The 15,534-nt window shown below is 36.2% G+C and overlaps 1 protein-coding gene across 2 annotated transcripts in view; it reads right to left on the minus strand.

Annotated features, from left to right (window-relative positions):
- The window catches only part of GRB14 (growth factor receptor bound protein 14), a 121,416-nt gene that overhangs the window by 57,267 nt on the left and 48,615 nt on the right, over positions 1-15,534 (minus strand). Inside the window, exon 1 of one of the 2 annotated variants that reach the window (XM_046659416.1) lies at positions 3,361-3,531. The exons of the other annotated variant lie outside the window; for it this stretch is intronic. Coding sequence (XP_046515372.1) covers positions 3,361-3,423 — 63 coding nt within the window. The 5' untranslated portion in view covers positions 3,424-3,531. Of the gene's footprint in view, positions 1-3,360; positions 3,532-15,534 lie in introns of those variants that run through there. 2 annotated transcript variants of the gene reach the window in all.

Genomic DNA, 15,534 nt, shown 5'->3' on the forward strand with positions numbered 1-15,534 from the left:
AATGCCTGTAAACATAATTTGAAAAACAATGTTAATCTGACAGAGGCGTGAAACACTCCTACCCCACAGAATCAGAATATGAACAGCGGGCCTTCTGACCTTGAAGGCTTTCTAGAAAAAGAATGTGAATTTTATATTGCACTTAATTTATACCTTACAGTGCTTGAGTCTTTTGTTAACTCTTTGGACCCTTAAAATGTTTTCTTGAAGTAACATACCAATCTAGAGCTCTGGGTATGAACTGTCTTTCCATCTCTCTCTCTCTCTCACACACACACATACACTATCACTCACACTCACTTTGCTGCCTACAATTGCTTTTTGAATAAAGTGTTTTCTACACTGGAGCATATGGGAGTTGGTGGAGCTGCAGAGGAAGAAGAAAGGATTTGCCTAAGCTAATTGCAGACTAGAAGTTTAATGGCAATTATACACACCATAAGGCAATTCATTAACATATTAATTTCAGGAGGAACACGGATCTAGGAGAAACACACTGGATGTCACAAGACCTAGATTCTATTTCTAGCTTTGCCATTGACCTTCTGGGTGACCTTGCGTAAGTCACTCAACACCTAAAAGACTCAGTCTTCTCATCTGAAAAACAAAAGGCATAACCTGTAGTTATATGAGAAAAAAACTAAGAGGTAAAGGATTCATTCAGAACACATGGGGAGGATGCGACAATTTCTAAGGGATATGATAAAACCTTCTTCACTAGAACCTTGATTCACTTGGATCAAGGCAATCAGATCCTAATTGAATTAGAGGAAGCCAAAAATTTCTTTCCAATTTACTTGATAGTCTACCAAAATACTCTGTTCCTCAAAGATCAAAGTGTATTTGATCTGCTACAAAAAAGACCCATACCATGTTAAGGGCTGTATTTAAAATGCAAGTTTCTAACCACTCTCAGGAGAATCTTATGGCCACTTAGAGCAGATACACTAGCTGATAAGAAAATTACTCCCTAGGCTATTAAGCATTTTCAGAAATGCCCTCACAGCTCTTCAGATGATTAGGATTCTAGTTGTCAAATTATTTTGCAAGAGCTACTCATTAGGATGGACAAACTTTCTGCTAAACCTGTGCAAAAAGCACCTGCCTTCTCGGGAAAATGAGAAGCTGCCTTCCAAATACTCTGAGAAATGCTTATATTAATTTATAAGATCATCTTAAATTATCATACATATAGAAAGTGACAAGTCAATTACAAGTGTGGAATAATCTATTTAAAAAAAAAAAAGTCATAGTGTAACCAAAGCAGATGGAATGTTTGTTAGTCAGAAAAATACCCAATTCCTAAATTAAGAGATACCAAGATTTTCAGAAGAATCTTATAGACAAGGGGTCCTTTGGGGATTAAAAGTCAGGTGAAAGGACTTTCAGCAAATGATGATGTGCTAAATTATATGAATACTTAATACGTGGTACTCATTGGAAAGGAATAACATGGATTTGGGCCTAAGGAATTGTGACTTATGTAATTATTATAATAGAAACCTAACAAGAAGCTTACTATAAAAGACCAAGAGAAACCACAATGATGTGTCCACTGGCAGATCAGAACTAACATCAATTATAATCAGAGCTTTCCAGAGTAATCCTGTTTTGCTACTCACCAGTCAGTGCTAGCAGCTATTTTCTAACCACATTTTACTATACCAATTTCCCCTAGACTAACTGCTCAAGTCCTTGAAAACGACAGGACAGCATCTTTTTCTAATGTTTTATACTCTCTCTAGGAAAATAAGAAATGGTTTAAATATTTCACTAAAATTGTGAAAATACAAAATATATTATTTGGTTCATAGAATTATAGACATGAATAAGACTGAAGAGAGCATTTAACGAAAATCTCTCAGCTATTATCTTACAGGTGAGGAAATAATGACTGTGGGAGATTATATGACTTGCCCAAGGTCACACAGCTAGGAAACAGAGAGCCCAGGTGCTATGCTTTCCACCATACCAACCTGTCATCCAAAAGACCACACAATGAAAGTTTCTTGGTCAATCTAAGCCACAATATTAACTGCACAGAAGAGCTCAATCATAAGAACAGAGATTTGATATGCTATTTTAATATACTTTTCACATTCCCAATGAGTCAGGGAATCTATATGGTCATTATTAATACATTACTAAGTCTAAATCAAAGGAAAGATTCAAGCTCAAAGCAGAATATTTTTAATTAAAGTTGCTTCAGATGAAAGAAAGGCATTAAGAAAGATAAAGAACAAATGTTGGCAAAATTACCATTTACTATTCCAATGCCAAGTAAAACGTGCCTAGTGAATAAATGATCAATTGGATAAGAAAATAAATTGAAAACCTAAAAGTTAGGAACAATAAAAAAGAGACACTTCTTTAAAAAAAACCAAAAAACCCTAATCGTTAGATCTGTCATTTTCAAACAAATTAACCATGACCTTTGACTTAATGAAATACACTAATAGTTAACTAACAGTTAACTATTAAAAGTCGAGTATGGAAATAAACATTACAGTTTCTAGTGTCACCAAAACCTTTCAGAAAGCAGATTGCCAAAAATGTGTTTTGGTGTTTTCTTTTTCTGTGCAACAGATTTGACTCTTTAAGGAGTTCAATGCAATGTTCTAATTTAGTATATTTACAAGAGAAGTTTAGTATATTCAGTTTTACTTAATTGTGACATTACACAGTATATTAATTAGCTTATAAAATGCAATGCTTCAAGTAAGACATGGAAATAAACTTTACAAAAAACTAATACGTGCAATATTTTCATACACAGGATTGACTGCACTAATAATTAACAGAAAGCCCTTTCACAGGGAATTTAATGGAAAGTTTTTCTTAGGCAAATAGGCTGAAATTCAAAAGAACTAGAGGAAAATGGGTAGAAACAAGAGGATAATAAACTGGTGCCATATGTTTAAACAGTAAAACAATTATATAGTCCATTCAACATTGAAGATGGATGTATTATGAATTATAGTGAAACAAAGAAACTGTTCCTCAGTAAACAAATATAACACATAATAGCTAGCAGATTTCCTACTGAACTAAAGGCAAAAAGGCCTGAAGTTACAGTAGAAGGAAAAGAAAAAGAAAAGGCTTCAATACAGTCTCTAAATCACAATGACCTGAAATTGAGACCAAACTGCTTTTACACGGAGCTTTTTTTACTACAGAGATGTTCTAGCACAGCATTTTTTCCCCTAGTCCAATTCCAATAATATATCCTTTAATTACCTATAGCCTCAATGAATTACAGTCTCTCTCAGGATACGTAACTAAAGTTTCCAACATATTAATAAACACAGAGAAAAGAAAAAAAAAGAAAGAAAGAAAAGAAAACAAGCAGGAGGCACATACCCTTTTCTGCAGAACTATTGGCGTGATTGCAGGCAGAGTGACTCTTCTCGCACTCAAACTCATGCCTGCTCTTCTCAGAATGATCCCCCCTCGTAGATCATGGACAAAATGAAAGAAATCTTTTACAGTTACTCCTTGGGAATCTCAGGGCTCAGAGCAAAGAAACAACTAGAAAGTAATAAATGTCACCCTGCGTATGTGATTCCAATCTACCCAAAGCCAATTAAGGATGGCTGTGGGACAGGACAAGGCAGCAACCAATCAAAGCCCGGAAAACCCCGCCTTTGTCCTTGGAAACACATTCTGATACTTTTGTTTATGATATTTAAAGAACCAGATTAACAGGCATCTAGTTCACTTAACTTTTTTTTCCAAAACAGTGCAATTCAATGCCATCTTTGTTGACTAGGCAGTTATGTCTTTACTTTACTAAAACATTTCAACATATGGCAGATAAGAAACTGTTTACATTGGTCTATTTAAAGTATATAAATATGCAGATGAACTAAATTTACTTTTGCTGCTCATAAAAGTGACAAATGGGTCAATTGGAACACATTATATGAGGCAACAAAAAATAATCCTGGAGTTAGAATTAGTCCAAAAGTGTTAATTTACATGTTATAATGAAACATTTTTCATATACCTTTATGCATTTCATCTCCTAAACAGCTATAATTTTTGTATTATGGACCTTTCAGCTATCCTTGAGGTTACATGCTTAAATAGTCCTATTAAATATTACCTTATCAACCTAAATAATAATGTTAAATATAAAGGGGGTATTAAACCCCGTGTATGAATCTCAAATGCTTGTTTTTAAAAAGCACAGATCTTCATAATTTAGCATATTTCATTCCAAAGCATTTAAGCAATAATCATTGCTCAAAGTGACCTCAAAATTTTAACAACCGTTTTGCCTTTTTTCTTACAATAACTAAAAATTGTATTCTTAAATTTTTAGGGGTTGGAGGAGGGTCACAAATACAAACATCGCTCGCTAACAAAAAGATTTTCAACAAAGTCCAAAAAAAGAGTAAAAGAAACATTCAAAAATAACAAACAGTATTGCAATATTAAAACTTATCTGAAGTTTTATGCTTATAAAACCCCTGCTGGACTGATGCCTTAATAAATAAGTACCTACTTGGTGCTCTTCAACCTTGGCACACGGATGCCCAACCGCATTCAGCTTCAGGGGAACTCCTGGTAATTTCTAGATGACAAGGTGGTTGTTGCAGTAATAAGGCAAAATGGAAGATTCCTGGCCACTCAGACACAAACCTTCCATTTCATTATCTAGAGTGCTATCAGGCAGGATTCGCTTTACTGCCTGACACTGGGGTGTGTTTCTATGCACCGCGATCTCATATTCCCCAAGAGAACAGACACCACAAACTCCAAGGTCCCTGCTTTGAATTTCAAAACCTACATCCCTCCTAATGGTAGGCAGGGGGAAAAATTCACTTAATATAAAAAGTCACGGACAGATCTAGTTTGGGGGCATTCATTTGTTCCTTATCCAGTTAGGTTTATCATGGTCTTTTAAATAAATCTACCAACAAAAATCTACTAACACTGGCAGGGGAGTTACCATTTGTGAAGTAAAATAAAAGAGTCTGGTTTAACCCTGAGTCGCTTTTTGGCAGGCCAACAATAACAAAGCCCACAGTAACTACATAATTTCAAGATTATTATCTATAATATTTGGCTTTTTCTTTCTTCTTTGCTCAATTTAGTCTTTGAATATTACAAAGAAGCGTTATCTCTGGTCTGAAAAATGGGGTTCCACCATAATCAAAGTAATTAATTTCACTCAATCATGAAGCCAAGTACCCACTATGTGCCAGACACTGTGTGAGGCAGTAGGAACACAGTATGGAATAAGATGTGGCCACTGTCTCATACTGGAATAGAGAGATTTGTTTTTAAATTTAAAACAAAATCACACTCAGTAGTGGGCTTAGTAAATCTAAGAGTGATTAAATGCCAAGTAGCAGGGGTGCAGCAAGGTAGAAGAAGTACACATCAGAGGGGAGATTCCGGTAGGCTTCAAGGAGGAACCATTTGCTTTGACATGTGCTAAGAGGAAAAGAACATGCAGAACCTGATAACTGATGTGGATACGGGCAAGGTTCTCAAAGCTGACTTCAAGGTTTGAAGTCAAGGTGAGTGGGAAATCAAAGATGCTGTTTTATATCCCACTGTAGAGCTTTTTAAACACTAAAATGAATCCTTTAAGTCAAAACAATGTCCAGGCTTGGTATTTATTACAGTACAACACACCTGCCCTATAAAGGCTTAAAAACATTTGACAGACAGCTAACTGCTGAAGTATAATAGGTAATCTCTTTGGAACACTACAAAATTGAAGTTTATAAATTTTCAGTGAAAACCACAAATAGCATAATATGTCATTTTGTGACTCTATGTTACCAAAAAGGTAACTGTCTTTGAAAAATGAAACTTACATACACTTTTCATAGTCAACAGCCTGGGAGACTAATGAGATGAGAGTCACACTTAAGGACAGTTTTAAGAGTCGAGTTTTTCAGCCATCCTTCCCAAGTGTTCGTATGGACTGCACTTTATCTTACTTCCTAGTTATTATCGATACTGATTCAAAATTTAACTTAAGCCTGTGTGGGGTTTTGAATCATTATTATAAACGACTTTCACACTCACTAACCTTGTCACCTAAGCCTTAATTTCCTCAGTTGCCTCAAAATAGGGATAAAAAGCTATGATCAACAATTTTGGAATTGCTGTGAAGATCAAGAAAATCAAGTTTGTATAGGACCTGAAAGAGCCCAAGGCAGGGGATAAGAAAACACTCCTGGAAGTGCCACTGCAGAGATTTGGGCCTAAGATACAGCCTCCCCAGACTGTCTCACAGGTCATTATTTCCAAAATGAAATCTCGACATAACAGAATTTCCAACTTAATACAGCAGGGTTAACAAGGAAGTATATAGAATAGCACTGCATATTATTTCGATTTTTGCTGAATATTTTAATAGTACAAGAGTGAATTTTGCCACTCAAAATATTCATATTGAGGTTCAATGTGAATTAAGAGTAACAAAACTATTACAATGATTATTAATACTATTTATGTGAGCACCCAATATGAGCCAGGCCCTGAGCTAGTTTTCATTTAATCCTCACAACAACTCTATAAGGTAGGCACTAACTATTCAGAGAGGAGGAAACTCAGGCCAAAAGAGCAGACTGCTAAGAAACGGTCTCAGACAGAAGTACATCCTGCAAAAGGACTTGCCCAAGTTCACAAAGTATATAAGCCAGGGTGAAAACCATGTCTGGCCCTCTCCAAGAGACTCCACTATGCCCCCCTACAATATTCTCTCCCACACTGTACTATATAATTTGATATAATATTAGCACAAAGTGTCATCTTCATAGAGCCCTTATTTCTGATATACCTAAATATCTGTTTGTTTTATCAACTCACTTAATAAATATGTATTGAGAGCCTTACTATGTGTAAAGGACTATGCTATTTGCTGTGGGGAACTCAAAGTTCATTGACTCCTGATTCCTCTTTATCAAAAGAGCTGAAACATGGTGACATGTAAACAATTAGTCAACAGAGTGTGCAGAGAGGGATCTGGGCAGGAGAAGAGCGCTACATATGCACAGCCAAGCTCCAGGTTCCAAGCCTGCCTTTCAAACCTCTTCTCCCACCTAACTTCAACAAAAGCTCTTGCAGCTCCCAAAAGCATGTTCTGTAGTGCCACCTCTTTGTTCATAATGTTCACCCAGGAAACGCACAAATCTTTCATGACCCAAGGCACACCTCTTCTGAAAGTTTCATTGATCGTGCATCCTTCAAGTATCTCTCCTTTTTTTTTTTTTTTCTGGCACCAGTTACCTTAGAATTGAGAGGTGAGGAGGGAGAGAACACACACATATCAATTTGCCTATTAAGTGTTACGCAATTCACATGTGATTTCATTTTATTCTAACCACCTGTAAAGCAGGTATTATTTAATCCCATTTTACAGATTCAAACCATACCCATCCTTTCCATACTGTCTCTTTATCCTTTATCATACACTAGTTTATTTAAGCTTCAGCTACTATTTCTTACGTTTGTGCACTTTATATCACTTAGAATGTAGGCTCCCTGAGGGTACTTCTCTTTAACCATCACACCGTCTACCCAGTGGCTTTATACAGAAAAAATAAAATAATAATAAGATAGAAGAATGCTTCTTAATTACAAAGTCGTACAAATACTTCTTTAGCCAACCAATCAACCAATCTCCTGCCTTACACAAAACAGAACTGGTCCTGCCCCTTCTTCTTCCCCCTGTTATGTTGTGTCATCATGCTACCCATTTGGGGACGCTCACTGCCTATCCAGGCTCATCATCTCCTCAAAGACTCAGATCAAAATTCACCCCTCCAAGAAGTCATTCCTCCATCAAAATGATATCATTCCTTGTTTTGTACTTTTTTAGGACTTAAACTTTCCCATTTCTCATGTCTTGCTCTGTGCTTACTAATACATTGCTGTGGTAACTGATAAATCCTTTCAGAGGCCCTGGTTTTCTGCCTAATGAAAATATAATCCTCAAAGGTGGGACTCAGGCTCTTATTTCCTCTGCTGCTCCCAGAATACCCAGCAGCGTGCTCTCTGTACACAGTAGGCATTATGTTCCCACACAATCAATGTGGAAAGACTAGTCACTCCAGTTATAGTGGACAAGCCTCCTTTCTCATCTTAACAATTGCTAGCCTTATGATTTATTCTGTACAAAAGCACACGGTCTTCTTCACAAGAACATTTGGATATTCTTTTGCTATCTGACATAGTTCTGCTAGTGGTCAGTAGTGTGGACACTAAATTTAACTGTTACCCTGAGAACACTGGTTTCAGAGAAATCTTAAAATATTCTGTAATAGCAATTAACAGTCTAGAGCTTTAGACATAAACTAAGTGCCTCTAGTTCCACCAGCTCATCTTACTCCACTAAGACCCATCGTTTTCCTAGGTATATGACATGGCATCAGTCTTCACACTTGATGAGCCTCATCTGATGTACTTCTAACCAATTTTTCCCCCTCCACTCTGACAGCTACTTCCTTCTGTCAAGCATGTCTAGCGTTTCTCACTGATTTAAACTCTAATAGAAAATTTCTTCTTTCAAAGATATTACCAAATGACTTATAAGCCCTAGTGATGATAAACATTACCAATCCACAGTATATTCAAGTATTTAAAAAGTGCCTATGTATTCCACACCTGACATAGTTTTCTAGGAGCATTAAGCCTGCCTACCAAGGAACTACTGTCTACAGGAGGACAGGTTCACAATTAATTACAACAATGCGTTACGTCTGTAACTGAGCATAAATAAAGTGCTGGAACCACAGAACAGGAAGAGCTGAACTTCACCATGAGATAGCAACCAAGTTCTCCAAGTGGACAAAAGATTCAAGAAGGAAGGTAATTACTGGTAAAGAAAAACGTATACAAGATGAGTCTGGCAAAACATAGAGGAAGGGGCCAGACAAGAATGGTGATTCTGTGTCATGCTGAGGAGTTTGACTCTTGTCCTCAAGAGTAGCAATATTTGATAAGATGTACATTTTACTTCAGTGTGTAAGACGAACTGTGTTGTTTCTGGTAATGGTAAGTAGAAGCAAGCAAAACAGTTAGAAAGACCTAAATGAGTTCCAGAGAGAAATAGAAATTCCCAGATTAGAAAGAAGTTAAGATTTCAGTGATGACAATGAGGAAGGAGATGACAAAGAAACAACAGGATCAAGTGGCTGAATGCCTATAAAAGTCATTAATTTTTCCTCCATATGAGCTTACAACACAAGTTATAATTAACAAAGGTAAAGGCTATAAAAAGATAAACATCCTGTCTAAACTCTTCAAATTTCATATACTTTAAGGTTTTCTTAAGGAAAATAGGCTTTGAAATTTGAGAGATTAGATCCAGAGAAAAGACAGAAAACAAGCACCTGCCTTTCTTCATGCCCCAAAACCTTCAAATGACAAGAAGAAGAGGAAAAGGAAAAGAAGAAATAATTTCCTTACTAAGAAAGAAAAAAATCATTTCTTTTTTTACTGTGCTGGGATATAAGAAAAGTATCTTCAGTGGAAGACAAATCAAAAGAATTTCTAGACACCGGAAAGTCGTTGGTATTAAACTGATAAGAATACATGAAATCACAGCCAGAATTTGTGTATCAGAGAAATGATGGTGAAGGCAGATCCAAAGAAATTATGCTTGGAGTATGCCTAGAGAAAACAGAAGCTTATTATAAATATCACGTGAATACCTAAGAGAAAAGGAATGCAGAGGCCAAGGCAATCCAGAACTTCCAAAAGAGATTAAAAAAAAACAGATCTAAATAATTCCACATTAATAACAGACAACCAAGGATCACTAAACATTTGAAGAAAACAACATGAAAAAGGATGTAAATGAGAACCAAAAAATAATGAGCCCATTCCAAAAGTATCAGAGACAATTCAGGGAAAAAGATCAGAATTTTTTAAAAGTCTAATTGGACTCCTCAGATGGGGTCAAGATTCAAGGGGCTACAGCCTTCATGAAATAGAACACTGCCGTGTAAAAGCAGCAAAGAACCACAGACCATTCTTGTATATTATAATTGTACGGGAAGATGATAATATAAGATCTTCTTCTTCTTATAATGAGCCAAGTTAAAAACTAATATGTAGCATGGAAGATAAAATTAATGTGAAAGAAAGTCAAAGAAATGAAAAGAAAAGACAAAGAAAAAAACATGGAGCAACAATCCAGAAAGATCAACCCTATAGAACATGAGTTACACAAAGAGTAAAAAAACAAAGTGGAAGAAATAAGAAAAAAGAGGTGGAAGAGAAGTTTTCAGAGCTGATGAAAGTTACAAGCCTTTAAATTAAAAGGGCTCACAGATAGCTAAGCAATTTGAATGATAAAGGAGTCATGCTAGACCAACAACAGGAAGTGTGACAACTCCAAAGAGAAATGATAAAATTCTTAACACTTCCTGAGAAAGGAATTAATGTCTACCTGCAAGGTATGAGAATCAGACTGGTAAGAGAATAAGATCTGGTTTCTCATCAATATCCCTCATGAACACAGATACAAAAATCCTTAAAAATTAATAGAAACCAAAGGAGATCAGAAAGCCATCTTTGCAGACAACACCCTACTTCTGTGGCACCCTACTTCTTATTATAGTAAGAAAAAGTTCACAACCACCATCTCCACTAGCTTAGAAGAATTAAAGACCGAAAAAAATATTCAAACACAAAAAACGAAAATTCTTCGTAACTTAGTACTTGGACCTTGACTATCTTCCTCATGAACCTCCCATAATATATTCCAAGAAAAACCCACCCCTTTAAAGATGAATAATAAAATAGAACCATCATCAAATCTGTGCATACTATGAATGGAAAGAAAGGAGAAAAGGTACAGAAAAAACAAATGGCAGATGAGGACTACTTGCAAGAAAAGTACAGCCAAAGATCAGATGAAATTTAAAATCATACATGAAACCAAGAATAACAATTAATGAAGCACAATCGTATCCTTCACACACAAAGCAGAAAATTAAAATAACAAGACAATACAACCTTAGCCGGCAGAGCTCAACAGATTTCATCACCGCGTATTGAAATCTGTAGTAAATCAGAGTTAAGGTAAATAAATGAGAGATACAAGACAAGCAGCAAAAGAGGGAAGAAAAACTGTTTTAAATTTAAGAAGTATTAGAAACAGAAATCCAAAGACAAGTAAAGGAGATCTATATACATGGAACTGGACTCTCCATAGAAGAAAAAGAAAATAATGGAAGAGAACAAATACATAAAGATAAAATATAAGAAAACTTTTTGTAATAAAATAACTATTGAAAGGGCACCTAGTTCCCCAGAGAAACTCATTTTAACAGTAACCCTAGTAAAGCTACTGGACTCCAAACTTCAAGAATCCTTTGGACATCAAGGCAAAAACGTCTAGTAACTTATGTGAGGGGGATCAGTCTGTTGCAGTATTTCTCCACAACAGTGTTCAACACTAGTTTTCAGTGGACCCCACTGCCTACTGGTCACTCCACTGGCTGGAGTAATGCCCATGAAATCCTTGGGGAAAGAAAATATAAATGAGATTTTTAAACCCAGCCAAACTCATTAATTATAAAGCAACAGACAATGTTCAAAAGTTTTGAACACAGGCAAACACATAAAGTCTTATTCCCATGGGATCTTCCTGATGAATTTACTAGAAGATAAACTGCAGTCGTCCAAGAGATGGCTGGAAAAAATCAAAGTAAAAGGACTAGAATAAATACTGAAACTAATTATGGGGCTAAATCCCTATGTGATTATGTTGCCATAATAAAATATAAGTAATATAAGCCTTAACAACGTAGAAATGATAAAACACACAAAAAAAGATGAAAGCTGAGGGAAAAAGAACATGTCATGTTACTGAGATCAAAAGATATTATTTAAAACTGAGAAGTCATAGGAGAATTTAAGTAAATTATTTTATAATGCTAAAATTAGCTGGTAAAAAGAAGGGAGGAAGAGGAAAAATATTAATTTTATTATTGCTACTCAGATAGGATTAACAGATAATGTTTGAAGAAATAAGAGGATTAAGGGTTTTCATACAGTTATAATAACAGAAATATAAACATTTCTAATTAAAAGAACACAAAGCTAAGAAAGCAGAGCACACCAAAATTTTTTTCAAAACCCGTAAGTTTAAAAACAATATAAAACATTCTAAGAGTAATAACACCAAACTTGTACCTTGCTTCAGTAAATGTTAGATCCAAACTCACCTGTTGAAAGGAAACAAACTTTCCATTTGAATCATAAAGCAGTTTCCACTCTATCGTGTGGGAAAGAGACCCCTATAACCAAGTGATTGAGAAAGCTTGAAAACAAAAGAATGAGGGTGAGGTAGGAAAGATGGAGGGAAGGAGGGATGGAGAAAGGGGGGAGGGAGGGAGGGAAGTGGGGAGGGAAGAAAGGAAGGAAGGAAGGAAGAGATGTACTGGTCAACGTCATGCAAGACAACTCAGGACAGAAAAGCACTAAACAAGCAATGAAGAAAACTTTATAATCCTGAATGATGTCATTCACAATAAAAAATACACTGATTATGAATATTTGGTATCATATAATATATATCTGTAAAGCACACCTCATAGGAGATATGAAGAGAATCAGATACAAATGCATTATTAATAGACTAGTACCCAACCCTCTCAAACCATGAAGCACAGTGGATTGAAAAGTAGGTATAGGGGCTGGCCTGGTGGTGCAGGGGTTAAGTACACATGTTCCCCTTCGGCGGCCCGGGGTTTGCCGTTTCGGATCCCTGGTGTGGACATGGCACCGTTTGGCATGCCATGCTGTGGCAGGCATCCCACATATAAAGTAAAGGACGATGGGCATGGATGTTAGCTCAGGGCCAGTCTTCCTCAGTAAAATGAGGAGGATTGGCAGCAGTTAGCTCAGGGCTGATCTTCCTCAAAAAAAAAAAAAAAAGAAAAGAAAAGTAGGAATAAATATGGAAAATATAAATAGACTAATATAATTAAAAAAATAGATTTAACTGTTACATACTGAACTCTAAGAGTAAATCCAAGAATATAACTTCTCTTTAAGAAAGTGATTTAAAAAGAAAACTTGTTCACATTTTAGGTCACAAATAAAACTCCATCATACTGTAATTCATAGCCTTAAACACATTTCTATTAATGAACAAGAATGAAAATAAACTCATTAAAACCCCAAAATTAGAAAATATCATTAAATTAAATTAAATAAATAGTGAAACAAATCTAAGTGGAAAAAAGGAGAAAGTATCAACATATAAAATAAGAAATAATACCAGAGAAATGAAGAAGCAATTACAAGAATATTAACCAACTATTTCCAGGGACCAGCCCGGTGGCGCAGCAGTTAAGCTCACATGTTCTGCTTTGGCGGCCTGGGGTTCACCGGTTGGGCTCCCGGGTGTGGACCTAGGTACCACTTGTCAAGCCATGCTGTGGCAGGCGTCCCACATATAAAGTGTAGGAAGATGGGCATGGACGTTAGCTCAGGGCCACTCTTCCTCAGCAAAAAAGAGGAATATTGGTGGCAGATGTTAGCTCAAGGCTAATCTTCCTCCAAAAGAAACTATTTCCCCTCAATTTTATGCAAATAAAACCTAGATGAAATGGATAATTCTCTATGACAATAGAATTTACACAAATTGAATCTAGAAAACAGAAAATTCAAAGACATCAATTACCACAGAAGAAAGAGAGAAAGTCGTCCAAGAGCTTCTCCCCAAAAAAGTGGCCTAGTCCCAGATATAATCTTTAAGGAACAAATAATTTCTGTGCTATTCAAACTGATCCAAAGTAAATAAAATACACAATTATAGCCAGGAAAATTAGGAGAACAAGATCAATGAGGAGGGTCTTTCCATAGCTGATGTATGTAACAGACTATTAAACTAGTCATCCAGTTTTTAAAAAGGAACTGACAGATTCATGTGTACACGCAACAGTTGAAATGAATGGAGAAAGAATGAAACACTCAAAGAAGACTGACTATACCCATACAAGCAAACAAAAGATGCCGATTCTTTACCTAACTTGATATGCTAAAACGGACTCCAAAATTATAAAACTAAAGAGAAACTGCTAAAAGCTAACGAATTTATAAACATGTTAGAAGAAATTACCAAAGAATGGTTTAATAATATTGTGGTGGGAAAAGCTTTCCTACATAAGACTTAGAAGCCATAAAAGACTCCATACATAAGATTCAAATATGAGGCACAGATTGAGAGAAAATATGTGCAACATATTTAAGAAAGGACTAACATCCAGAGTATATAAAAAGTTCCTAAAAATTAACAGGAAAAAATAAATACATCCCAAAAGAAAAATGAACAAAGGGCAGATATGAACACACAATTCACAGATGCACATCAATGTATTATGTCACTGAACATAAGAAGTGGAAAAGAGATTCAGTCTCTCTAGTAATAAGAGAAATGCACATTAAAATAAGGAATTTTCAGGGCTGGCCCAGTGGTGTAGTAGTTAGGTAGGTGCGCATCGCTTTGGCAGCCCAGGTTTCATGGATTCAGATCCTGGATGCAGACCTACACACCACTCATCAAGCCATGCTGCAGTGGCACCCCGTATACAAAATAGAGGAAGACTGGCACAGATGTTAGCTCAGCGACAACCTTCCTCAAGCAAAAAGAGGAAGATTGGCAACTGATGTTAGCTAAGGGCCAATCTTCCCCACCAAAAAAATAAATAAATAAAATAAAATAAGGCATTTTCACTACTGGACAAAAATTTGAAAGACTGATAATACAAAATGCTAGCACAAGTATTAGGAAGAGAGTGGTACTCTCACACACTGATGAAAGAAGGATAAATTGGAACATACTTTGGAAGAAAATTTTGCAGCATCTACAAAAATCTTTACAAGCCACATCCTTTGACATAGCTACTCCTTCGCTGGTTCTCTACTCTGAAGACTAACTAGCACAAATATCTAGAAAGGAACCTAGAAGAATGTTCACTGTATCATTGTTTACAAGAGAAAAAATTTGGAAACAACTGATATATTGAAAATGGTTACAGATCAATAAAACCTATTGCATTCAGACTATGGAATGTTAGGTAGCAATTGATATAACTAAGGTATAGATTAACAAAAAAGACTGCCAAACACACTGTTGACTTTTCTTTTTTTAATTACAGGACAGTAATTTAGTGTATGGTGGTCTAGTGGTTAAGATTCGGTCCTCTTACCTCCATGGCTGGAATTTGTTTTCCAGTCAGGGAACCAAACACTCACCTGTTGAGTGATGGCTGCATGTTGCTGTGATGCTGAAAGCTATGCCACTGGTATCTCAAATATTAACAGGGTCACCCATGGTGGATAGGTTTCAGCAGAGCTTCCAGACTAAGAAAGACTAGAAAGAAGGTCCTGGCCACCCACTTCCGAAAAAAAGTGGCCATGAAAACCCTATGAATAGCAGCAGAGCAAAGTCTGCTACAGGGCTGGAAGGTAGAGGATGGCACAGAAAGACCAGACAAGGGTCCACCCTGCTGTGCACAGGGTCACTAGGAGTTGGAATCCATCGATGGCACT

Source organism: Equus quagga, chromosome 4 (assembly GCF_021613505.1).
Source record: "Equus quagga isolate Etosha38 chromosome 4, UCLA_HA_Equagga_1.0, whole genome shotgun sequence".
Taxonomy (NCBI): Eukaryota; Metazoa; Chordata; class Mammalia; order Perissodactyla; family Equidae; genus Equus; species Equus quagga.